This window comes from Nestor notabilis, unplaced genomic scaffold (assembly GCF_000696875.1).
Source record: "Nestor notabilis isolate BGI_N333 unplaced genomic scaffold, ASM69687v1 scaffold17058, whole genome shotgun sequence".
Lineage (NCBI taxonomy): Eukaryota > Metazoa > Chordata > Aves > Psittaciformes > Psittacidae > Nestor > Nestor notabilis.
This window is the reverse complement of record NW_009938904.1, coordinates 1-26,990: the sequence shown is the minus strand read 5'-3', so window position 1 is coordinate 26,990 and position 26,990 is coordinate 1. Positions and strand designations below refer to the sequence as shown.

Sequence of the window (26,990 nt, the reverse complement as noted above, 5' to 3'; positions counted from 1 at the left end):
CGAGGTTATACCCACCGGTCCGGCCGTTTCAGCGGGATTAGACGGGCAAAAGGTCTCAAAAATCCAGCCTGGAGAGCTCAAATACGAACACCGGTTTGGTCCCGAGTCCTACGAAGGAGATGTAACCCTCATGGGAAAAGATTTAGTGTAATGAGGAAATCTCAGAGATGGCCTAGCCCATGAACAGTGTGTGGATCAAGTGCATTCTTCTTACCAGGTTTCAGCTCCCTTGCTCTTACAAAACTGCTGGTGTAGCCATTCCTCTTCAGCTGACAGAATTAAAAACTTGGAGGAGAAAACACGACTGCTGCACATCCCATCAGCAAACCTGGGCTGCTGGCAGAGCCGTCTGTACTGTGAACACACATCCCCCAGTGCAGAGACTCAAGGATCCACAGAAGAAATCAGAAACCGAAATAACAACTGCAACATTTTGTCCTTCAAGAAACAAATCAGAGCATCTCCAGCTCTCACAACCAGGAGCTGGCAGCGTCCTTTGTGCATGGCTCAAAGACCATCACTGAAAACAGAGACTGGCACAGAAACTACTGTTTGTACAGCAGCTCCCGCTGACACAAACTATACCTGTTCATATAGGAGTAATAATTATTTATTCATTTAACTAATGAAGCAAGAAAGTAATTCTTTTATCTGCTCTGCTCCCTTCTTCAATTTCAGATACTGGACCTAGTAAAGAGAACAGCTTCCCTGGCCGGACCCCAGATACAATCACAGTCACACAGAGCTCTCATGAGATGGACACAGTGAATTCAGTCACTACATTACCACTATGTGTAAAATGGGTGTAATGTTTAAGAGGTTAAAACTATTGCAAGATTCAGTTGCTTACAGAATGAAATACTGAATATAAATACGTACATTATTTGTATAAATACTTCTTCAAAAGGCTAAAGTTAGAGATGCCAGATGGAGATCTGGTGCAACACGCTAGAAACGCAGTAACATTTTCCTGTGCATGCTGTGTTAAACGGTAAACACAACTGAATCAATGAGCCAGATGACTTGAAACACTTCTAAAAAGGGTCACAATTATGTTTTGTCTGAATATTACTGAATATTACTGAATATATTATCTGTGGTTAAACATGTTACAACTAAACCATCAACTTTGATCCTGCACTAAAGCAGATTTCTCAGCATTCACATCATTATCTGGTATTTTGCATTCCACCTCCAGTTAAGAGAGAGCACATGCAAGAAAACGCTACTGTAGCAAATCTCTTGCTGCTTCCATTAAGCACCATTCTTTTCCTCTAATGTATTTCCATTTCCACATTACCTCAAGATTTTCTACAGAGGGACATACGCAGTGCTGAACAGTTTTGCCTCTTCAGTGCAACAGAGCTAAGCATCATAGAAATCACCAGTAGTCATATTTATACCAAAGTTCAAAACCTAAAATGGTTAACGAGGACGTGTAAAATCATATATGGTATAAACTAATCTGCTCTATGGGCTTCACCACAGTAAGTTAGTAAACTGTCGCTTGTTAGGCTGCTAACTCAGCAACTTTAAGAAAGCATGAATGCTAGATCAGGCCATAGTTGATGGTAGGAGACATGAGAAGGTGCATTTTTGCAGGCACAGCTGTGTATGCACACAGTGTTTCACAGCATGGCAAATCAGCCTTTAAGAGCTCTCCCACCAGCACATGGCACATTACTAACAGCACACAAGCCAGCTAGTTTAATACTAACTATATGTGCATTTTTATACCTGTATAATGGACTTGCAGCAAATTCTGGTCATATACACAAACCATCTACAGATGCTGTGGGAACTGGAGGCATTTCCTATATACGATAAAAACAAGCAGTCAAAGAGCAGCAGTATTTACTGACTATATGGAAAAATCTGCATTCGTGAGTGAGCATGAATCAGCTCAAAAGTTCACTGGTTGAGTCATATGGCTCCTGTACTGACACAGCTATAACTAAGCAATTACACATCCCTTTTCCTGCCTATCTTAAGGGAAAATTCAGCTTTCAGCCAGTGAGTGTGTGCAGATTGATGTTAAAGACAGTGGAACAAACAATTAGCAACTTATTCTTCATATTACAGCATCAAATACGCTATTAAAACAAAACCTAATGGTACAAAATGCTTTAGAACATATCTTCTGTTCCCAAGGTACTAAATGTGGGGGTTTTTCTTTCCCCAGAAATGTTTTTAATGAGCTCTAGAAACTACCACCGATCACCAACTTCACTCTTTTTTTCCCCGGTTTTAGGTTTCTTTGCAACAGCTGTAGAATAATTCTCTCCCTTTGAAAAATGCACACGAGACACAAAGATTATGCTCAACAGGTTTACTCAGACTGGACTCTTAAATGCTCAAGAAAAAGGCACAGATTAAAAGAGACTCTGAAGATTCTTTTGAACACAGCAAATGGGATTGTGTTTGTAAGAAAACAAAAAATACCCTTATGAATTGTATGGGCTGAAAAATTAAAATATTCTTCCCTGTTTCTAATTATTGGCCTTCATTAAAATGAAATTTAAATTAAATTGTATAAACATATGAAATAAAGTCTCAGTATTATGAAGTTTTTCTTTTGTTTCCTCTATGTACAAATCTTAGTATACAATTTTTACTTTTCATTATACATTTACTACATACTCTTCTCCAAACCGTGTGAGAACAACTGCAAAATGTGTTTCATGAAAATGCTTTGCATTCGGAAAGAATCCACCTGCTTTCTTGGCCAGCAATGCCAATCAGGATTTAGGGAGAGATGATGAGAGGCTAGGGAGAGGAGCCACTCAAATGTAATCATCCTCTACCGGTTCACCGTTGACATCACAGTAATGGATGAAGATGGCCACCACACGCTGGAATACACCTTTTTTCATCTGGCGCAGTTCTGAAATCTCTTCTCCTATTGTTTCCATGCAGATGTCTGCAGAGAGCTGTCCTTTCCTTCGGGGTGCATAAATAGTAGCTGTGGAAGGCACATAAGAATGAAAACTAGAGTCTTTCCTGTAACGAAATTCACAAGCAAGTCTATTTTGCATTTAATGAGGTAAGTCTTGGAAAACAAAGCAAAGAGAAAAATTTTCCATTGAGCAACCACATTTAAGGAATATTATTGAATCACAAAAGGCATTCTGCATCACCCATATTTAAACTTTTTGATAGCTCCAATACTGATTTAATGTACACAAAGTCCATATGCCTGCGAGCGAAGGAAACCCCAGCGTGTAACAAAGCCTTCCCCCTGAAATATGTCTGATGTACTTTCAAGTTTTCAGTCATCACTTCAATGTCTTATAAACAAGAGCAATTAAGGATAAAGCAGCAGTTGTGGGGGTCTTTTATGGCTTTATCATCATCTTTAATCTACTTATTCTTTTAAATCAAACACAGATCCATTTTTTTATAATTCAGACTACATAGTGAGTCTATGAATCAGTTTCAAAGAAAGTCTATGTTTCAGATAAGTTTCAAATTAAGTCTATCAGTCAGTTCCAGATTAAATAAAAACAAGACACACAAAAAAAACCAAACAAAAGATCAGAGAAAGGTATAGCCAAAAAAGATTTCTTCCTCATCCTCTTGAGCTTCATTCCCTTGAACTGCAGCTAAAAGCTGGAGCCAAAACTATGTCAATTAAAAATAGCCCTAATGAAGGAGATTCCAAGATTTTCCTAATTAAAGCACTGGAAGAACATTTTTCCCTGCTACCAAGCAAGGTTCTTAATTAAGTCCTAGGAACTGCCCACTCTAACATATTATAAGACAAGCTCCAAAATAGAAAAAGGTGTATCTATCCTAAACTCTAACCCGCATAATTTCCGTTCCAGCATTTTCAAGTCCAGTTCTTTCCTCTTTTCTCACAAGTTTCTGTGAGTCTCAATTCTCTTTGCTGGACTCTCTTCAGCAAGCAACCTTTCATAAAGCAAAGCCAGAGGCTGTAGTCCAGCTGAGCTTTCAGCATTAATGCCAGAAAACTCCACAGAACATGAATTGCTGGGACTATACATCACATTAGTCTTGTGTGTGTTTCAAATGCATGCATTCTTCTGGATTTGACAAACCCATCACATTTTTAGGCTAAGCACCAGACAGTTCATGAGAACTAGAGAAGTAAAAACCGAAGGAATGCACGGTCAGCTTAGGACCAAGCAACAAGTTAAAGTTCTTTGAACACATCCAAAAAAAGATTACTTACTTCTTTCATCATCCTCAAAGTCATATCTAGCGTAGCTGTTTGGCTCTGCCGTTCTCAGCGATCTCAACCATGGGAAGTCAGTAATCATGGAGTAAGGGGCACCATCCACAATGCCTAGAAGACAGGATGAGAATACGAAGAGGACAATGTCACTCCTGCAGCATCAGCATTTACTTCATAAAGTAAACGTCACGTATTGTCATAGATTGGTGACTCTAATGCAGGAAAAGCACCTTCTCACTTCAATTCCCCAAAGGTCCTCCACTTTCCTCATAATAGTTATTATTCATGTCTCTTCCAAGTGGATGTAAAGTTACTTATCTTAGCAAGAAACTGATCATCAGCTTCCAGGCCTCTATAAACACTCACCTTCTAGAGTGTAAATATCTCGTCCCCAAGGGTACTTAGTGTATTTCTTCAGGTCTTCATCAGTTCGTGTAGCTTCAGGGAAGAACTCATATTTAATAAGCTCTCTGGAGAGGAGGAAGAGATTACAGCCAGTAGTGATAGGAAATGTGAAGGCAGGAGGGAGAAAAACCAAATGGGAAATCCTATTACACAACTTTTCCTCTAATGAGCCTGACTCCATAGAAACACTCCTCTAAGACCCTCACACAAACTCAGTATGCAATCCCTTTGCTTTTGAGAGTAACCATAGAGAATATGTAAGTTTTAGATGAGAAACCAATTAAGCTACCTTTTAAGCATAGCTTTCTATCTGTAAGGAACAATCCAACACAGCTGCAACTAAACAAAACCTCAAAACTAAATTTGCTCTCTTAGGCATTTTAGCGAGAAACCACAACACCAAAACCTGGTTTAGAACAGAGAGATGAGGGCCACTCTGTACAATTCCCTGCTGCTGGAATTCTTGCTCCTTAGTATGGAGCTGATATTGACTGCACATCAACTTCCCAGAAACTAACCTTCCTTCTTGGAGTAAACCAGTCTCTTTTTAATAAAAAAACCCTTGTTTTCATACTCAGAGATACCCCTCAGCCATCTTGACTAGCTCAATGTTCTATTGCAATAGTGCTGGATGGAACAGAACCAGAGAATTCTGCAGTATTTTCACGTGGGTAGGTTTAAGATGTATCTAATACAAAACATGGACTGACACTGAAATTCTGCATTACACTATCTACAACCTACAACAAACCAGGGTTTTTTTATTTGGCTAACAGAATACAGCAAGCCTACAGCTTGACTGAAGCTGAAGCAGCTGAACATGGTTTAACATTGAGTACCTCTTTTGTAAAGTTACTGAAGGGCAAGTACTCACTGGTTTATATTTGCTATTGTGTCCATCCAGCTCCGAATGCGCACCTTATTGCGGACATTAGGTGGGTTACTGAATTCATGAATTATGCAGATGTGGTACGGGTAAGGGCCACTAAATATCTTTTGCTCCAGAGTCAGCGTGTCAACCTGTGAAGGGCAGCAAACAGACTCATAACCAAGAGAAACAGAGGTGTGATTTTAAAGTCAAGAGCAGACACCTAACAAATCCTCCAAATTCTGGGGGAACATGTTGAATGAAAAGGAATTTTAACAGCATGAACAACCAAATACATGATTAAGCAGAGTAAAACTTTCTGAGAGCAGCTTTACCAAGGAATCTTTGAGTAGTGGGTTTTGATGGGAAATATCTATTTTCTGATGTGTTTTACAACTCCAGTATGTAAATAAACTTCTATAAAATTACATAATTTTTGTTGGGGTCCCCAACACAAGAGGGACATGGACCTGCTCAAGTGAGTCCAGAGGAGGCCATGGAGATGCTCCGAGGGCTGGAGCACCTCTGCTCTGGAGACGGGCTGAGAGAGCTGGGCTGGTTCAGTCACAGAAGAGAAGACTCTGGGGAGACCTTAGAGCAGCTCCCAGTGCCTAAAGGGGCTACAAGAAACCTGGAGAGGGGCTTTGGACAAGGACCTGTAGGGACAGGACAAGGGAAATGGCTTTAAACTGACAGAGGGGAGATTTTGGTTAGGTATTAGAAAAAAAAAAATTCTTCCCTGTGAGGGTGCTGAGGCACTGGCACAGGGTGCCCAGAGAAGCTGTGGCTGCCCCATCCCTGGCAGTGTTCAAGTCCAGGTTGGACAGGGCTTGGAGCAACCTGCTCTAGTGGAAGATGTCCCTGCCCGCGGCAGGGGATTGGAATAGGATGAGCTTTAAGGTTGCTTCCAACCCAAACCAGTCTGGGATTCTATGATACTGGTCTAAACTACATTCACTTTCTTAGAATTTGTCTCTGGTGTTTCTGAGAGATTTGGTTTCACAGAAAAGCTGATTTTATATCAAAATCAGCCCTCCCTCATTGGTCAGGCAAACCAAGCCAGAAAAAGAATTTCTCTATGCGAGGGAAGCAACATCAGAGTATAGTACAGAATGCTCTGATTGGAGTGATAAAGTAAAAAACCCCTAACATTCCAGATCTTAAGTTAAACCCTCTTAATTACTTGTCAAATAACCTCAACAACTCACTAGGTGTCAGTGTTTACATCTCCTACACATAGTCTGGGAGAGGAAAAGGTGGCTCCCAGTAACAATTGTCTTTGCAACACTGTTCAGCATCAGGAGAGGATGCAGCTTGCAGCAAAGCAGTATTCAAAACAGTAACTGCTGTTACTAAATCTAACAGGACATAGTTAAAGATTCCAGATACCTATGTCATGCTTCTGCTTATACATAATGTCAAGCTGACTTAACGCATCTAGGTTCTTACACTTATTTTTAGTTACTCAGTTTGGAATGAAATCAGTGCATCGCAATTTTTTACAGGCTCTTCTAATGCAATGACTATTGGAAAGAGTAGCATTAAGTCTTCAACATTCGGTATCATCCAACTAACATATTCTGCAATAAAAGCCTTGATAGGCTAAAGTTTTAATAAACAAGTTTTTCAGTTCTGTTATTGTAACACTTACATTTCTTGGATTAATTGGAAAACACATGAAGCCAAGAGTGGCAGAAGAAATACAGGCAGAATTTCAGGTCTGTTCATGATCAAATGAAAGTTGGTTGTGTACCTGCTGCATTGGACGAAGGTAAATGATCCGGTTTCTTTCTGGTGGCATCCTGAGAATCTGATCTAGTACCTGATCCATGTTTAACTTCTTGCATTGGGCATAGTCAAACCGATTGACAACTGGTGCATTTTCTACTTTCAAGTGTTTCAACACACGGCACCGGGTAGCTATAAATCAACAAACAAAATTATTAAAAGAAATGAACCTCAGGAGTCAACTGGTTTGAAGGCAAACAAGTAATGTAACTGACAGACAATTACTGAAGTAGTTTGGCTAGCTGGCAACTTAAGTATATTGAAGAAATAGATTAGCTGTCCATTTCTTCCACACTATGATCAAGTTTTTCATTTGTGAACATCTAAGAAGAGTCCTTTTAAAAGGCTGTGTCAAATTTAATCTAATAATGACCTTCTTCCTTTATTTCAATTCACAAAGGCCCCTGAAATGCTCTGTGGACTGCCACAATTGAAAACCACTGACTTCAAAATCAGACCAAATATAGAGTATTGTGAAGCCACAGAATATAAAATAAAGCTATTTCCTTTCTATTAATGCTTCTCATGTAATAAAAACTCAGCTCGAAATTAATGTGTGTTTTAAGAAGTATTCTGGAATAAAGAAATTATTTCTGCATTCTCTGCTAAGTAGAGATACCTCATTTCAGAAGAAAAAGTATTATTTAATGTAGATGTTGCAGAAAACAATAAATAATCCAATGCTCCAATACAGAACTAGTCACACACACATCCTGGCATGTGAATCTAATATAGCCTAAGCACCATAATTGAAAACAGACTTTTATCATGTCAAGGAGGAAAGTATCATCATCTCAGATTAAAAAAAAAAAAAAATAAAAAAAAAATCTATGGAAGCAGGAAGAAATGATATTAAAAACAAGGTATCAAATTCATTTAATCAACTTCCAATTATTGTATTATCACTCTTCAATAAACATCTCATCTTCCTGTCATATAATTTCATTTGTGAATTTTCAGATGTTAATCTTTATTAAACTTGTTACAACTTTCAAGGGAAGAGGCAGCCAAACTGAGAAGCAGTAATATTTGGCATTCTAAGCATCAGTCTGACACGTAGCAAAACAACTGATGAATATGAAATAAGCAGTGGACTGACTTCAGTTCTTGCAGAAATTTCTAATAACGCCAGATGGAGGAGGGATGCATGACATTAATTACATACCATGTATGAACATCATTTTAGGGCAGTCTTTCAGTACCAAGTCTGTTATGCCACAATTGGTCAAGGTGATTCCAACAAGGTTTTTGGATTTCAAAGTCAGAACCTGGTGAAAAAAAAAAACAATAATAATTTTAAAAAAAAAATCTATGACAAGGTGAAAAAAAAAAAAGAAAGAAAGAAAGAAAAAAAAAATACTGCCAGACAGACAAGGCTTTTAACTGGATTCTAATCAAACACAAAACCACCAAACCCACAAACCACCTCACAACACTATTCTCTCAAAATCACATATCTGAAGAAAAACCACATATCCCAAAATATCTTTTATTCTAACTACAAAAGCTGTAATGCATCCTAGGTAACCAGAAAAACTTTATGGGACACATTCACAAAAGCTATCTTGTACCAGTGAGGCTAAGTTTTTCACTGGAGAAAGACATGAATACAAACACAGGCAGGTTTCTCTACAGCAGAGCTCAGAAGAGAAGTAAAATTAGATGTTCAGAGTCATCCTCTGAAGCAATCTCATGCTCCCTGCTAGAATATAAGCCTTGTATATACAGTGAAGCCAGGCCTTGCAATTTCTCCTTCCATGACTGATCTTCACTCCAGAAGAGTTAACTCATGTTACTTATATAGTAAGTAATAAGTCTGCAAAGTAACAACTGAGTTGCTCTGTCCAGAGGTAATTACATATCCTATGTTTCCTTTAACAGCAGTAGCCTATGCTGTCATTTCAAAAACAAATGCCAGAGAATACACTTTTTTTCCCTACTCATCAAGAACAACACTGTGGGAAGGCAGGACTTCATGCAGCACTGTAGCCATGAGCATCTGACCAAACTTCAAGTTTAGCTTTATCTTATACTTTGCTCTTCTCAGGCCAGTCCAAGTCTTGTGCACCTAACAGAGAAATTTCCTGTATGTGGTTAAGACCAAAGAGAGCAGCAACATCATTTATAACTCCTCTGGCTCTATGCAGAAGATGAACAATGATGTAATTACGCAAGTTTATCAGCATGCCCAGCTAATAAACCTGCAGCAAGTAAAGAAAAAGACCTTACTTGAACATGATCATCTTCAATAACAGGGTCACTTGTACTTGTGGACTTGTCAGCCGTCCTTTTCCGCTTTGTGGTTTGCCGCGGCTTTGGCTTAGCCACCTCTGGGAACAGAAAAGCAGAAAAATCTTTCCTCTGTATACATTCCAGGGTAACAATAGAGGCATTCCCTAGCTGAAAACATCCAGTAAGAACATGTATATTTCTTACATAAGCAGTGAAAATACCTGAGTATTGAAAACAACTCTCTCTCTTTTCCTTCCACAAAAACCACTTTCAGATTTGTTGCTCAGAATCATTCATAACTAAATAAATTGGGGTAGGGAGGGTGGGCTCCTTATAGATGGAAACACAGGAATGCTGAACCTATGAGTTCAACATCACAGAAAGATGTGGAGCCAAGAAAAGAACAGAAGATGAATCATTAGGTTACCCTTGGTTCTCTTCAGCGAAGAGAATATCCTTGATAAATACAAGAACCGAAATAGCTTTAAATACGTTTTAAAGTAATGTCCTAAACACTAGAAATAATCTCAAACTACTTGAAAGCCTGCTCTTTATGACTGTCACTAAGCTTTTCCTAATATTGTAAAGGATGCCCAGGTATAAAATTCTTTGATGCTCCCAAACTGCTTCTTACTCCATTTCATGCATCAGTGACATTAAATTCCAGCTCGATTTAAAAGATGAGACTTTGAAACGAAATTATGAGATGATCACTCTTACTTCCTATAGAGAAAAAAACTGCCCTAGAATTCTCTGTGATTAAGAGATCAAAACAAGAACATATTTTACTAAAATTAAGCTGCTTCTGACTTTTTTGTTAAAACATATGGCACGTTCAAAGATTCACAATCAAGACATAAGTGCAAAATATTAGAGATTATATATAAACTACTCCATGCTGTACTACCCTTAACATTAAAAAATATCTCTTTTCCTAAGATCATCATCAAATTCCACCAATACATGTAAACTATTAATTAACATGTGGCATTCATTGAGCCCATGAGCTCCAGAATTCAGGCTATTGCTTTAGGGAATCCTCAGATGAAAAGATATAATATTAAAGTACTCAACTTGTGGTACCCATGAATCATCCCCAGGTAATTTTTTTGACAGTTCCTAGAATATCTATACATAGTGAAATACTTCCTTAACTTTCCAATTTTGTGTTGAATTGCTCAAGGTGCAGCCTAAGGCCAGGAAATCTTCACAGAAGGTTTCCCATCATATACATTTTAAAATGTGACAAGCTTGCTTCACTACAAAATGCAAACTAAAACAAGTTTAAAAGCCCCACATTTTTTACAAGAGAAAGAGTGGTTCACATTTTTACTGAAGTAAAATCAATATGACACACTTCAGTCATCTTTCAGTCAGTCTGTGGTGATAATACTGTTAAAATTTCACTAATATTTGACTTATTCCACTCTTTAATATGAGTAAATAATACAGGAAGAAAAAAAATACTCTTATCGAACACAGGTTTGTTACAGGAGCTGAAAAGCAGAATGCCATTTATGCTAGAATAATAGAAAGCACTCATATTCAAGGCACATTTTTTAGACAATTTATGTAAAAAACATTTCCATCTCTGTAACAAAGCATTTTCAGGTTTTACTGTAATGAGTTTATATCCTGTGCTAGTGAAGAAAAGCACTGTAACAGCTAGGCAGAAGAAGCCTCACTGCCTTATGTATTAAACACAGATTTAAAAGATAAAAATGACAAATCAAGTCCCATATTCTGCCTCAAGCATCAGCTAGTATCTGGTGCTTTGAAGAGGAAAATAAGTGCACAAGACATACACATAATTTTATGAAGCTGGGAAAAGAGTTGACTTGCATAGGCTAAATATAGGAAATACTGACACATTTTTCTCCACAAGCAGAACAGATCTTTTTCCTGACTAATAAATGAAACATGAAAACAGAGATACTTAGATCTGACTGACTTCACTTCATGTTTTGGCAGTGGATGAGGATAGCAAGGAAATACTTTCTTTTGATTTTTGTAGACAAATTACTAATCAAAAACGGAGCAAGGTAGAAAACAGACAATTTAATAGCAAGATCATTTCCTCAATCTGAGATGCATCTTGCTACAGAACAATATTCTAGGCGATTCAGGTTTCATTAACACCTTGGAACACTAAGATAAACTGGAATGATACTAGGATGTACTGGGTTTGATTCATTCCATCTTAACAGAGATACGAATCTTTTTTACCTCCAATGCATACAGTTCTCCAACTAGCACATTCCACTTCTCTGTTTCATTTTAGTTGCCAGATATTCTCAGCAAAGAATCCTGGATATATGAGGAAATTATAAAGTGGGCTATGCCAGACTAAGATAATTATTTTGGACAGCAAGTATGTGTGGAAGAAACAGCAAGTTTGTCTCTCACATTTATTCTTTTCTCCCAACATTTCCAGCTTCATTTCAGCCTTTCGGGATTTTGGTTTTATTGTTTTGTTTGTTTTACATGATGTGAAGCATAAACCTATTTAATAAAAAGACAATTTTCAACAAGTTTGATCACAACGCCTTATACGCTTGGAAGCAGAAGCCAATACGCAGGTTCACAAGCTTGGCTCAATTACAGTTATGGCCTTCTCCAATGGTTGATGAAGTATCAGTTATTAACTTTTGCCTTTTTGCTAACATCTGAGCATACCTGCTATCTTCTTCCTTTAAAAGGGAGAATTTTAATGGGGGAGACAGTCTTATGTTTCAATGAATAACAGACTTCACAGGAAGAGAGAAGCTGTCAAAAGAAGTTGCATTTGGTTTTCAAACAAGTAAATCAAACACTGTTTAGTATGTATGAATAACACACAAATACTTGCATGGGGAAAAAAAGTCACTGGCGCTCTTCCAGAGAGATCTGTTATTTTACCTAGCTACAGCAGTGAAGTCAGTCATTTCTGTTGCATCTACATTCTGACCCTTTGACAAACCACTTAAACTATTAATGAATAAACTTCATGTTTAACTTCAGTATTATCTGTAGGTGTTGCAGCTGTTCAATACTGTCTCATGCCAGCACAGTAGTTTACTCAGAAATTAATACATACATATAGGTCATACCTGACTCCGACACCAGAGGGACGTGGGACAGCCTGCTTCTAGCTCTTGTTAGTGGTCGGCGAGGATACTCTTCTTTATACTCTATCTCACAGCTCCTTTGCTGTGAGCCTGTGCTCTCCTCCTCACCAGCAGTCCCACAGGCACTCCCACTAGTCCTCTCATCACTTGCCTCTCCCGGAGGCCTACAGTTCGGCAGAGTCCTAAGTGCAAAATCTGACCCAGGGCTGTTTGGTCCATTCCTGCATGTTCCACTCGTGGACGGGCATTCCCCATCGCAACACCTTCTAGTCCTCTGTTGTGCATCCCGTGGCTTGTAGCAGGTACACCTGGAACAAACATAGGTCTCCTCAGTCTCTCTGTCACTGGAATCTTCACTTTTACAAGGTGAGCAGGCACACTGCCTGGATTCATCTCCAGTTGCTGGACTGGTGCCAGCTGAGTGGCTATTAGCTGTCTGTGCACAGTCAGGGCTAGGAGAAACAGCACTGCAGGAGCTGGATGTTCCCATTGATCCTGTAGCATTACTGCAACCTGGGTAAGAATCTTTACTTTTGTTTCTTTCGGGCATGTCACTTGCTGCTTTCATGTCTGCTTTAATCTGCTCACTTGTTACTTGACAACCTTTTTCACAGCTGCTTTCCTCAGTATGGAACTGCTTTGTCTGGCCCACTTGGCTGGCACTACATCTCTTCCGCAGTGGTGTCTTGCCTTTACCACTCACTGTAAGAGTTAAGCAAGAGAGAGCAATGAGACAACCTGAACCACAGCTGACATAAATGCTGAATGCTACTCTGTTGCTACTTAAACCAGAAGGCAGCCTAGACGACAATGACAAATCCTATCACACCATGCTGCTATCTGTTCACATGTTATGGGAACTAATAGTATTTCTACACAGTTGCTGGATCTCTGTAGTATCTTGCTGCTATTCTTGTAGTGATGTGCTACGGTGTTTGTCAGTAAGTGAGATGCATGTTTGCCAGAGAGACTAGTATTTTCACAAAGCAGCTAACTGGTTAAAAAGGCCAAAGCACAAAAATATGAAAAACATGCTGCTTACAGGCTTCTGTTTTCTTAAATATGAGGAATAAATCCGAGGCACTAAACACAGATAGGACTAAAGTTTATGCTTTCAGTAAGAACCCTTAGCTCCCCCTCCTGGGTATGGAAAGTGGTGCCAATAGGTAACAGTAGTCTCAGTTTACAGGTGAATAAAAAACCCATAGCGAACAGTGTACAAGTCACAACTGGAACTTAATGTCTACTGTCTTAATCCTCTCAGCTTATTACACTAAACCAAGCCTGAAAAAATTACTATTGGCACTACAAATATTTATGCAAATCATCTCCAATCACAGGTTATTTCAACCCTCAAACCAGAACTGACATTTAGGCTATAAGCAAAGCACTCTACAGATTTCAAGTTGAAAACTGCCACTTTTGTTGAAATGCACTAAAACGACAGGGGGGCTGATGTGTAGGGAGTATGCTAGTGACAACAGGAAGATACCTGATACATTACAGCTTTGATACATCCTAGGCTTTGCAGCTATTAAACCAGTACATTTCTCATTCCTACACAATGTGGGATATTTAACTGCTTAGTTAATTAAATATTCATTAAGGCTTAATAGTATATGTATTCATCTGTCAAATACTTACAGATCACAGTTCAACCTCCTGTCTTGCATATATATGAAACTACTTCATTTAGAATGCAAACTACAGGAAAGAGCATGTCATCTCTGTTGCTGGAAAGGGCGTATGTCATATGGCACTGGACCCAGGACTCAGACTTAATGCCACAGATGTGCAGCTTATAGCAAATACTTAAAAGACAGGGTATGTCTTTTTCCGTGCCTCTCTATAGTTGTCATACTACCATGATGTTCTAGGCCTCTGAATCTGAATGAGTCATAATAATATATATACTACTACTACTAGTAATATTATATACACACACTGTAATAGTCAATGTTGTTCAGAAGTGAAGGCTACGGTACTGAACATCATCCTGAGAATTCTAACTAACCCCCAAAGCTCCCATCAAAGTAAAGTTGATCTTAAGGTGTCCCCTTCAGGACAGTCCCTCAGGGCTACCATGAACCAAAAGTCAGCTTACAACTCTCATGCATTTGCCCCAGCGATCACATTTTGTTTCGACAGCAATGCTTTGACACGTGAGTCATACATACAACATAGCTGCAAATTTGGCTTCACAGACAGCATAAATTCTGTGCACTCGGAAATCCAAAAGAAAAGCTGCAGGTTCCTGCATGCAAATCGGAGCAGCACCACTATTTTTGTCTTTCTGTATAGCAACGATGCAATTGGAGCTGAGATACGTGTCCTTACACCTTCATTCTAGATTTGTAACAGGAAGAAAAGAGTAGGGGGCAAAGAAACAAGCACGTCTGTAACAAAGCTAGAAATAAAAAAGAACAAGATGGAAAAATTGAAGCTTAAGAATAAATATTGCTTAACAGTGCCCAGGAACCCATCTGTTCCACACCTGCAGTTTCTCTAGGTTCCACTGGATCTCTGCTTTTCTCTTCTCCATCTGAGTAATTCTGTGTAATGCTGTTAGAGATGCAGGCTCTTGAAGTTCCTATGTTTTCTTCCTCATCCTCACTGTCTGAATCATGGACTGTAATAGGTGCTGCTTTTACAACAGGCTGAATGCCACTTGGTCCTGAAAACAGTACAAAAATGCCAACAGTTCACCTAAAAATAAGCCAGTCTGGATAAAGGGCTGAAGAACTTTCAGAACTGTCTGAAAAAATGACAAAAGATTAAATTGGCAAAAGCCACCCATTCTGTAACTCCCTCATTAAAATCCAAATATGAGAAAAGCAAAACACTGCATTTCAGCATTAAGGTGTTCTAGTTTGGTAAAGGAAGATCGTCAACAATGTAAGAACAAACCAGTGGTTTTCTGTAATGTTTCTCTGCTTGAACAGTTTAAAGGTTCTTCCACAACAGCATGAGTAACAATACAACCACATATTACAAGCAGTCCTTGAAATCTCCACCACAAAGGCAGAAATGTCGGTCAGAACTTCTGCAATTATCCTTCTAAATCCCACGACAAGCAGAGGGAAGGAAAAGCATGAACTATCAAGCTCCAGTACAAATGTGCTTTTTTAGTTACCTCTCTTGGCCAGTAACTAAAGGCATTAGCCCATCACTATGATGCATCTGCCTGTGAATAACACGAGAAATGAACATGAAGTTAAATAACCTTTTCAGGAGTTATTGTGAAAAAGTGAACAGATCCAGCGTATGCATGTGTCACCTTATGTTGTTGGCTAATTAGTAGAAAATTATGTTGTCCAGCAAATAATGGCTGTAAAAGAAATCAAGACTTCCTTATGTCATTAATGTGTGTCACTAATGCAAATTAAATTAACACTGGAACAAGTTGTTCTGGCTTGGAGGGGGGGGAAAAAAAAAACAAGGCAAAAAAGAATCCACATGCTGCAGTGAAAGAAGTCAGGCCATTAACACCAACACAGGAACATGATGAGCTCATTCAGCCCTTCTGAGTCTTTTATTATACAGGGCACAAAAATAACACTTTTAAGATCAAGATATTTTACTCCATATGTAAAAGAAAACTGGAGAATGTAAAACAGACTTTAGAACAGATTAGATTTCTTCATAGCAGTGCGCTGTGTTAGCAGCATTACTCCAAACACACCAGACAACCCAGCTGAAGAAAACCATACAACAAGACTTACACTGAAAAGTTTAAGCCCTCTCAAGAAGAGGATACCAAAAGGTAATTTTTTCCCGAACTCAGAGTTACCTGCTTGCTCTTCATCAATCTCCATAGGAACAACAGCCTGACTGTGAACCGGGAGCTCATTCGGGCCCTGCCCAGCAGCCATCCCTTCTTCCTGTGCCACCTCCTCCATCTCATTCAGTGCTGAAAAGATTAAAGCGAGATCAAGAAGAGGAAACAAAAAGAACAGAGTTCATAAGCAAAGGAGGAATTCAACCAGCACCCACAAAGTCAAAGAATCATCAAGAAGTAAGAAACAGCCACCTTGACTCCTTCAGTGAGTCTCTAGGTTGCACTGTCTCTCACAGATTTGTTCTACATCTCTCTAGCCAAGGCCCCATCCTAATTTTGGGGGTTTACTTTTCCCAAATTTTCCACTCCTCATCTAAAGTCTGGTTCTACTGCAGCAAGCAGCATAACCAGGATGACTTGTGCCTTTGCTAGTGAAGTTTAAAAATATACCATCTGATACTGTGATGTACTCCCAGCTCTGACCAGAGGAGCCTAGAAAACACTTCACGTTCCCACAGATGAGTATCGCATTGAAACTCTACATTGCTAACATTTGTACTGGCACGTATCATTGAATCGTAATGTGCCTGTAATAACTATTAGATACAGTTCAAATACAGCTTTAATCTCACAAGTATCAGATGTGCAGGCAGCCCTCTGAAAAAATTAGTTACGTACCAGGAACCAAAAAAGCCACAAGCTTTCAGTGTATATTCCTGTCTTCTCTAGGACCCTATGTAAGGGGCAATGAAAATAAAATCACTTCCTACAAAGAATCCAAGATCAGAAATTACCCTCAGCTGCAATCTGCTGCTCTTCCACTTGACCATCTTGCCGCAGCTCATTCTCCTCATTCTGGTCATTTGGGTGTTGGTGATTGTTGTGGTGGATGTTTGGATTATTGTTGTTCTGGTGGTTGTTGTTGTTGTCATTGTCATTGTTAGAGTTCTGATTGCTGACGAGGGCAGATGAGACACCAATTCCTGTGCCTGCGCTTAGGCCCACACGAGCACAACCCTGAAAGCAAAGAGCAACCATTAAGACTTGAAAACACAGACACATTATCTCAGCAAGGTATCCTAATGCCCACAGAAAAAGCACTGTCATTAGTATCCAGGAAAGCAGAATAATATGCACGTGAAGAACAGGGAAACTGTCCCTAATGCTTCCTTATGCTCCACATTGCAGAGGTCTATTTTAAGTTGGGCAACCCAGAAAACTTAAACTATGTTAAGCTCCTAATGATAGCGAACTCCACAAAGCATATAATCTTACTTTATTAAATGGTATTTCATTTGCTATGAAATCATATTACATCAATACAAATAGCAGACTATATAGTCTGCCCAGAACACAGTAGCCTCGAGATAGAATTAATGATCAAAGAAAGCAGGTTTTTATGTAGGCAGTTTTCATTATGTTACAACAGCTGATACAGAGATTTGTGTTACAGTGTGGGAGAGGGGACAACATGAAGAAATAAAATTCCCAAGCCCTGAAAGGACTTCAAAAGGGGAAAAGTGCCCCCATTTCACCCACTACAAAATCTTCAAAACCTCTTAGCATTGTAAACAAATCCCAATGTATGAAAAAAATCATATAAAAAGCAGCAGCAAAATGAAGTAGCAGCAGAGACCTCAACAGAAACACCGAATCAATGCCAGTCTTATTTCCTGGTCACATATTCATACAGGATCATACCTTGCCACTGCTCCCGTCTGTAGAAGCAGCATCATTCTCCCTAACATATCATGACAACAGCAACTGCAAACCAAAGTAATTAATTTACCAGGCTATTTAATTAATGACAACTTTTAACAGAATGCATAACAACTGAAGCTCACCATATTTCCAATGAGCTGGCAACAGTAAAAAGCAAAACCATTCCCTGACTCACCTTAGGAGGTTCACGGAACATCTGGTCCAGAGAAATAAACTCTAAGCTTGGCAATAACTCAATGAACTGACTAAAAGAATCTAGCTTAATCGCATGGCATCGCACCAGGGTGAGGTCAACCAGTCGGGTCCACCTTGAATGATCTGCAGAAGAGAAGAGATGCATTTCCTGAAGGATTCCTATCTCAGTTTTCACTACACCCTTTTCAGATCTGAGGGTAGGCATCTTTTGTATCTCCATTGTGAATGTTACCAGCATCATTATGGTTCCAAAACAAGCATCATCTACTGCACTTACTAAGACATAGAACACACAGTACTATGAGCAGAATAATTCTGGTTTAGTGTCACCGCAACTCATATTATCTCCAGAATTTCAAAGGTGTGCAATACCTGTGATCCAATTATTTGGGTTATGCAGATGTGGGCAGTTGTAAATGACCAGATACTTGATGCAAGAAAAAACTTCATTTACAGCCTTCATACCAATATCTGTAATAATTCCTGGATTTTCAACCACATCAGCCAAGCCATACTTCACTAAGTCTCCATTGGTCATTTTACCTATGGAAAAGATAGTAGCAAATACAGCAGTGAATTTCAGAAACTTACGTTTTATGGTATGATTTTCTAACTCCCTATTTTAGTCCAACTTTGCAAAATGGATCAGGTTATTACTTCAGCTCAATAAAGCTGAGTCTTTCCCCATTTAATTTCAGGAAATGAAGAAAAACATATTCTGAGGTTGTATGAGATCAGCAGCCTCAACATGGATACTTTAATATTTTTTGTAATCACTCATAGAAAATGACTGAAAACACATCAACTTATTTAATCCTCATATTTGTCAAATAATTTATATACATAAAAAAATATTTACATACACTGTAGTAAAAATTCATCTACGTATCCTAGATGAAGAGTTTCGAACTGTGGAAATTCCAGTTCAGCCATCTTCAAAGCAGAAAAAACACCGTCTTTGGTCAAGGAAGGCTGGATCCGCACTTCATGCAACCTGAATGCAATTAAGAATGCTCCTATTAAAAGGCATGCCAAAACACAATTACCATAGAAATCACTCAAGAAGATGCCCTCTCGTAATAAAGTGAAAACATTCTTTCAACAATGGCAGGATTAAGAGGATATTTGTTCTATCTTTACAGAAGTGTTTGTCAGCTACAGAGCAATATTGTGAGAATAGCGACATTGCGCTCTTCAGGTATCAGTCTAAGGCGGCAGCTTATGACAAAAAGGGATTCTGAAACAGACATAACTCCACTTATTTCAACCAAGGAATACTCCGGTTATGTAAAGTTTAAATGTATATTCTTTAAATTTTTGAAGGTGGTTCTGCTTTCTTCATGTTCTTGAACTTCATTACTAAGATACTTATTTTGAAAAAGAAGGGGGAAAAGAAAGATCTGATGGCCCATACCTTCGTGCAGCAGTTATGATGAGGTAGCCAAGATCCACTTCAAGTGCATTCTTGCAAGCTCCCAGAACTATAGTGTGCAAATTCCTAAAACCACCTGACAAATGAAAAAAAACCAAAACATTCTTTCACTTCAGTCACAGATCAAACCTTAAGCCTTACACATTTCTTCCACCACTGTTGTCTTACAAGTAAATTAACCTAACACATCTTTTTTAGGAAAACAATACAAACACATTTGCATCCAACTCCCCTCCAGTCCTGCTAGTTTGATTCACCAACACACGCAGCTGGAAGCTTACCAATCAAGAGTTAACTGCAATTAAAAGATCAAAATGATACTCAATACAGAGATAAATTTAGCACCATAACCATAGATCCAAATTTGATACCTTTAAAATAATGATTAAGAAAGGATATGCTCCAGACAAAAAAGCTTAAGCCTCACATTAGCCTCCAGTATTTGCTAATATTTGTGTCCTGGGTTCAGCTGTAGCAGTCAGTTTTCTCCTTCTTATTAGCTGGTGCAGTGCTGTGTTTCTGACTTTAGCCTGAGAACAATGCTGATAACGCACCAATGTTTTTAGTTGTTGCTAAGTAATGTTTACTCAGATCAAGGACTTTTTCAGTCTCATGCTCTGCCAGTGAGGAGGGGCACAGGAAGCAGAGACAGGACAGCTGACCCAAACTGGCCAAAGGGCTATTCCATACCACAGCACGTCATGCCCAGTACATAAACTGGGGGGAGCCACTTGGAAGGCCCAGATCGCTGCTCGGGTCAGGCTGGGTATCAGTCGGTGTGTGGTGAGCAACAGTATCCACTCCCGTTGTTATTTCCCTTATCATCATTATTACTAGTGGTAGCAGTAGTGGTTTGGTGTTATACCTTACTTACTGGACTGCTCTTATCTCAACCCACGGGATTCACATCCTTTCAGTTCTTCCCATCCCTCCAGGAGAAGGGGGGTGGGAAGAAGCAGAGGGAGTAAGCAATGAGCGAGCGGCTGTGTGGTTCTGAGTTACCAGCTGGGTTTAAACCATGACAATTTGATTGAAGCTTGAGGGATAAGAAGTTTCATACCCGATCTCCAGCTATCTTCTACCACATGCTGGATAAGTCCTCCAAGAAATGGAACACGAACCAGCTCTAAATGCTCCAAATTTCGAGCAGATGCCAGGCCTGTCACTAGAGGAACATACTTCAAAGAATTCGTGGGTCCTACATAGAACAAACCAATACAGACAAAGAAGGTTGTTCACTTAACAATACTGAACATACGATATTAGAGAATTACAAAATGTCCACATGTATCCATCTAGGTCAGGAGGTCAACAGAACTACACAGCACCAAATAATGTGCAGGAATGGGACACATTTCTATCCAACACCATAAACATGACAATGACTGTTTTCAGAAACATCCCCTCCATGTGTGAATCCCTCTTACCAGCACAGTTCCTCATGACAAAAGCACGTAAGCTGATACAAAGGAAATCTTTAAAAGGCTGTGGTTTGGTGAGCCTCACCCACTTCAAATAAAGGTGCCTCAGCATTGGGATACAAGGAATCTCAGGGACATTCACCCCTATAAACAAACAAACAAAACAAACAATTTAAACAAGCTTTAAACTATGAACTCCAGGATCAATTTCTTTGGATTTACATTACGGCTTTTAAAAGGAAGTCTTCTCTTTGTTATGTGGCATGTGAGAAAAGCTGTAAACACTTTAAGCACCTCAGTTTGTCAACACAGCTTTTCTAGATTTTGCCCTCTGGATTTATTATCACCTATACAGCAACTACTATTTTAAAAATGCCATATGCCAAATTCCCTCTCTTAAAAAAGAATTACAATCTTGCAGAGTTTCAAAGCCTTTAAATCCCCCTGTGTTGAAGCCAACTACTTCACCATTACCACACTCACCTACTAAGTGCAAAGTCTGAATTTTAGCTCCTATAGGAATTTTCAGCTTGTTCTCTGGAGGAATTGGAAAAGCACCATTACGATTACGAAACTTCCCTAAAATGTGAACTTGTGGCATGTATGTCCAAATAGCTTCCACCAGCTCTAAATGAGAGGTCTCAACACCCTGGATAAAAGGAAGCAAAGCAAATGCTCTAACACCAGTTCAAGAAAACAACATCCTCGTAACGATGTAAACTTCTCAATAACACACCATATATAATGCAGTGTGTTATCTCACTTTGAATTTCTAGCAAGACTTGTCTTTTTAAAAGCAGAGGAATCAGTTTTGATTTATTCCTGCTCTTAAGAGCACCTGTGATTCCCACTGGTGCAACTCATTTGCAAATATGGTCACAATTAATTGCTACTCTGCACAGCCCAATCTGGATACAAAGCCCAGGTTTGAACACAAAGCCCTGTAAGCAGTGAGTCCCTGCCACATTTCTTCTGCTCTGTTAACATGCCTCACCTCAACTGCTGAAGGAGGTTCTCTCTCAAGTCTAACCACTCACCAGGAGATTTGGACAGGCCTGCAAAGCCTCTAAAACTCCAGGAATGCTGAAAGCTTCATGGCCACGGACTCTGCGTCTTTCAAGATACCTGGGATGAAGACCATAAAGTTGTTCAATGTCTGGCATCTTCCTCAGCAGCGTTAGGAAACTGGAATCAGTGAAACCTAAGATGACAACAACAGATTTGGCATTTGTGTGACAGCTGACACCTAGCTGTAACGGGACAGCCAAATACACTGTTCTCTTTACATGGTGGTATAAATTCTACAATCTTGAAAGATGTACTCAGTGAAGCAAGAGCCTGTCTTCTGCTTCCAGAGTCCAGAAATCAAGACCTACATACTCCTCTGGCTTGAATTTTGCAGGCTTGCTATAGGTTTCCTTCATCGGAATTGCATGGCTGCAGGGTTAGCTGTACTTTTTCCCTTCTTAGATGAAGCACCTCTGCAGACTGTCAGGCTTCTGTCTTTGTCTTTCCTGATATGCCACTTATCAACTACAAGGCTCAAAAATGCCCAGCTGGATCATTTATATGCAGTTCATCACTATTCACCACAGGTCACAGTTCTCAAAAGAAACAGGACAGTTTCTTAAAGCAAAGCATTTCATTCTACCATAAGACAACACAAAAACAATTTTCAGCTAGTAAGTTACCATATTTACAGCTATCTTAGGTCAGGTCTAACCATCTACCTGATATCAGCCCTAATAAATCTAAGTGTGCAGGTCTGCTAACTTAGAATTCACTCATTTCAGCTCTCTCCCCCAGTGAATCCCAGCACTGTAATTCAAATCCAACAGAAATCCTAATACTCACACAGTTGACCTAGGTTGCCAAATTTATCTATTGATCTGAAGATGGCTTGAGGTGTGACATCAAAACTTACTTATTCTTACATTGTTAAGTGTTGGCAGATGAGTTGCTCTCTCATTCCACTGTATTTTTTCCTGCCTGCATGCAAACAGCCTCTTCTTGGATTAACCCTTGGATAAACTCCCTTACAATAATCAGACAAACACAGATTGTATTTACAGATTGCTACAGAAAATCCCTGTTTCTGCTACAGCAATATCGAATACATATACACACACACAAATACACACATACACAGATGAGTTTTCCAAACCACTTACTCAAGGAGACCACCCAAATCTCATAAAAGTCAAAAGGAATTAAACATTTAACTCCTTTTAGTGCTTTTGAAAATTTACCCTGCATACATCATTATAAATGGTAGCACAGCACAGGCAGCTTTGATCAACACCACTTTAATGCTGTATCTTGAGAAAGTGTATTACTCACCAGTGGGCATGTATTCCCACCAACGGCCCGCACATAGATCCACAACCTTCACTACTCGCAGATAAAGAGTGACTGCTTCCTTCAGCTTCCGAGACAGGCATTCCATGCACATGATATCCTGCAAGGGAAGGTACCTTTGGGAGAGGAAAAAACACCCCTCTGATTTATCAAAGGTGGATCCTTTTCAACTTTTTCCAAACTAAAGAACATCCCAAGCATGACTTCACAAATTCATCTATTTCTAACATGTGATAATATTAATTCAAACAGAATTGTCAGACTGCACTTTCATAAAACATGGAAATTTGCTTAGCAGAATTTCAATTTTTGACATTGAATATAAGTACTCGAGGTACAAGTATAATATTAAAATGGAGAGATGCTTTAGTTCTCTATTAAACACTGCTGACCAAACCACTTGCCACAATACTTTCTACATGGTTTAATTAAAGGTACTTTAATTTTCTACTACATACTAGCATGCTCATTTTGCAAACATTAAGAGCTACTGTTTTTAAAGAACTTGTCTGTATGGCATTATGTTTTGAATATAATAAGCATGAGTGAACATCTTGGAGAAGGACTGTGCTGTAGGGAAGATTATACGCTCATTCAAGTTCCCTTTGCACACCATAAAGCAGACGAAACAATTTCAAAATTTGCATCTCAACTATGTGCTACCCGAGACACATTTCTGCACTAAAATTGATATTTAAACACTTGTTACCACACACTGGGGAACAGAATAATTTATTTCTTCTTTGCTCTATCATTCATAAAAATTAATTTTCTAAGCATCCAAATTAATTTTGGGTCTGAAATAAACATTTATCACCAATTTTTATCCAGATTTTATCCATCAGTTCACTCATAGTACATCTAAACTTTCTGAATACTACGTGACACAAGCATCAATACCAGCAAGTTTGGGGGAAAATAGAAAACAATATAATAATAAACAATAAATTGACATCTGACAAGCCACTCACCTAAAGATGTGGCAAAGCACTTCATGGGAGAGTTGGTTCATGTAATCTTTTGGCTCATCAGCTTTGGTAGACTCAGAGCCTTCCCTGTTCACTGAGCACGGCTTCACGTTTTTCCGCCGGGGACCCATATTTGCAATGGTTTCTGATGAAAGAAATGTTCACAATGTTATGTAAATTCAGTGCAACTGAAAGAGAAAAGGACAGAAAGTAGTGGAGGAAACACTACTTAGTTTTGTTTGCTGGAAAAAACTCAACAAAACAGCAAAATGTGCCAACAGACAAGAGCCAGTACAGGTGAATTAAATAACAAATAGAAAAATTCTTCCGACAAGTTAGTGTTCCTAGCAGGTGAGGTCTCAAACATAAGCTGACAATGATTAGATGAACTAGAGAGTCCCTCTAAGCTAAGGGAAATTGACAAAGAGGAAAACCACTACGGGTTTAATCAAAGATCAATTCTTTTGTGTGAATAAAATGTCTTCAGAGATACCATCCTGTGATCAAGACAAATCACAGAAAAGCCATGCAGAAACTACACAGGTTACCAAGCAAATACCAACTAGACATTCCAGTGAAAAAGAAAGCTCAAAGTTTCTGTCTGGCAGAAAAATACATAATTTTACTTTTAAAAAAAATGGGTTTCTACTAATCATTAAAAAAAATAAAGATTCCCTATTAAAGATTCTCTAACCAGCTCTTCTTAGAGGTTAGAATGCCAAATAAAACCCTCAGGTTCCTTAGTTAAAGATCAAAGCCCCCAGAAAAGCTAAAAGACCTTGCCTCAGCAACAATGTGCAGGATATCCTCTCTTTACTGAATTAATGTGTTCGTATCTACATTGTTCCTGCAGCACACAAATACAGGCAGAGAAGAACTGAAATAACAATTGCATGTTTCATTTGAAAACATACAAATCTATTACAAGAAGTAACTAAAATAAATATGAACTTCATATTAACACTAGAATAACTGAGTTAACACCTCATGCAGACGAACGGCATGAGAAATGGATTCACTACTGCTTTTTAGCTAAGGAATGCTTTCTGGTAAGCAGGGTAAAGCATCATTAATGCAGTAAACCTGTTTAGCAGGTTGAATACTAAAATTCAGTGGAGAAACAACTTAGAAAAAAGAACAATTTTGGAAAACTTAATAGAGATGCTTCTGTTACAGCATTCACTGTGATGTAAAAATACCACATTGTTTGCTTCACACTATGTGGAAGTGGCAACTGAGAAGAAAAACAAAGTACCTCATGGAAATGAAAAAGAAAACACAAATGAGTTCTATGCTGACATAAAATTTGAAATATTGATAACCTCACTGTGATCTAATTATTGAAAACATGTGCTTTCACACATTTACATATGCATTTCAAATTAACAACTGTATCTTGTCATAATTAGTTCTATTTTTAAATGGTGATATTAAAAACCTAAATTAGCACCCTCTGCCCATGAATAGCACGAAACATGTCTCTGCTCCTCTGGACTCGCTGGGACTTCTCCAGCCAAAGCTAAGGACACTGACTTTGTTGCCTGTATACACACTACCCTTCTTTTTGGTGCACACTGGAAGGGGTCAGTATGTTGATAATACTGCACTGCAATGTTGTCCAGCCTCACAAAGCCAAAAATTGACTTCAAACTACGCGTGAGATTGGATTCTGATGTTACACAGAGTATTGCACAGAGCCCCAGTGAATGTCACATGACGACTTAATTTAACAGAGGGTAGGATACCACATAAAAAACTCTAGATTGATGGAAACACGTGGTGGAGGACAATACAGCAGTACCTAAAGGACAGCATTAAAACGACTGTGATGTAAGGGAAGAGAAAGAAAGATATTAACAGAGTGACCAGCATATAGGGAAAAAGTCTGAAAGAATCCTGTAAGATTTCAATGCATCGAGCACAGTCTGCACCTTGAGTTTGGACTGTAACTTCGTCCTGCCACGAAGTAAAGGAGAAAAAGAATGACCTAGTCTCTTATGAGGCAGCAGTTTCTAGAAAACAGATGCTCCTCTTGATACTATTTTCGGCTAACGTGTGCAGCTTTAACATCTTACTCTACAGCTGACCCCATTAAAAACCAGCAGAAAAATAACCCCTCAACCTAACCCCCCACCCTTCAGATACTTAATAAAGCTGACAAAACAGAGTTTTGCGCTCTCACACTCAATTCACAAGTCCGTGTATGAGGCAACAGCTCAATAGTTACTAATTACTACCCCGACTTTAAAAAGGTTAAACCCCCCCCGCGGAGACCCGCAGAAAGAGACGCTTTAGAGAAAAACGCGGACAGAACAGGTAGGGACGGCCTGGCAGGCGCTAATTTGAGGGGTGTTTCCTTACAACCTAGAGGAGCAAAAACAACAACAACAAAAAGAGCACGTTTATTTTTGCTGGATAAGCGATACAAAAGCAGGTTTCCCCACAGCCGCCTTCGCTGCACCAGCCCAAACGGCGCCGTTCCCTCAGCGTGGCGGGGGAGAAGGAGGGCCAGGGGCGGCAG

The 26,990-nt window shown here is 39.1% G+C and overlaps 1 protein-coding gene across 2 annotated transcripts; it reads right to left on the bottom strand.

The window, feature by feature from the left end:
• Window positions 1–2,326: 2,326 nt before the first annotated feature.
• On the bottom strand, window positions 2,327–24,610 carry FBXO38 (F-box protein 38). Of its 2 annotated transcripts, XM_010019588.1 has the most exons (21): window positions 24,473–24,610; window positions 23,484–23,617; window positions 22,181–22,344; window positions 21,627–21,792; window positions 21,150–21,287; window positions 20,783–20,920; window positions 19,705–19,798; window positions 19,154–19,284; window positions 18,663–18,833; window positions 18,271–18,413; window positions 17,168–17,390; window positions 16,386–16,505; window positions 15,090–15,269; window positions 12,803–13,297; window positions 9,486–9,586; window positions 8,422–8,524; window positions 7,222–7,388; window positions 5,475–5,620; window positions 4,562–4,665; window positions 4,193–4,306; window positions 2,327–2,962 (listed from the first exon to the last, which is right to left on the bottom strand). In XM_010019588.1, the coding sequence occupies exons 1-21, from the start codon at window positions 24,598–24,600 to the stop codon at window positions 2,784–2,786; spliced, it is 3,339 nt and encodes a 1,112-aa protein (XP_010017890.1). In that variant the 5' UTR covers window positions 24,601–24,610; the 3' UTR covers window positions 2,327–2,783. The 2 variants fall into 2 exon arrangements, with proteins under 2 accessions (XP_010017890.1, XP_010017891.1); XM_010019589.1 differs by lacking the exon at window positions 12,803–13,297.
• Between the last annotated feature and the right edge of the window lie 2,380 nt (window positions 24,611–26,990).

Bases quoted from the DNA above. Each gene is read 5' to 3' on its own strand.
- FBXO38 (XM_010019588.1), bottom strand. From the start codon at position 24,600: ATGGGTCCCCGGCGGAAAAACGTGAAGCCGTGCTCAGTGAACAGGGAA. The intron at 15,270-16,385 runs GTAACTCTGAGT...TACTGTTTTCAG, and splicing joins GATTGATGAAGAGCAAGCAG to GACCAAGTGGCATTCAGCCT. The intron at 5,621-7,221 runs GTACACAACCAA...TGCCCTTCACAG, and splicing joins ACCTTCGTCCAATGCAGCAG to GTTGACACGCTGACTCTGGA.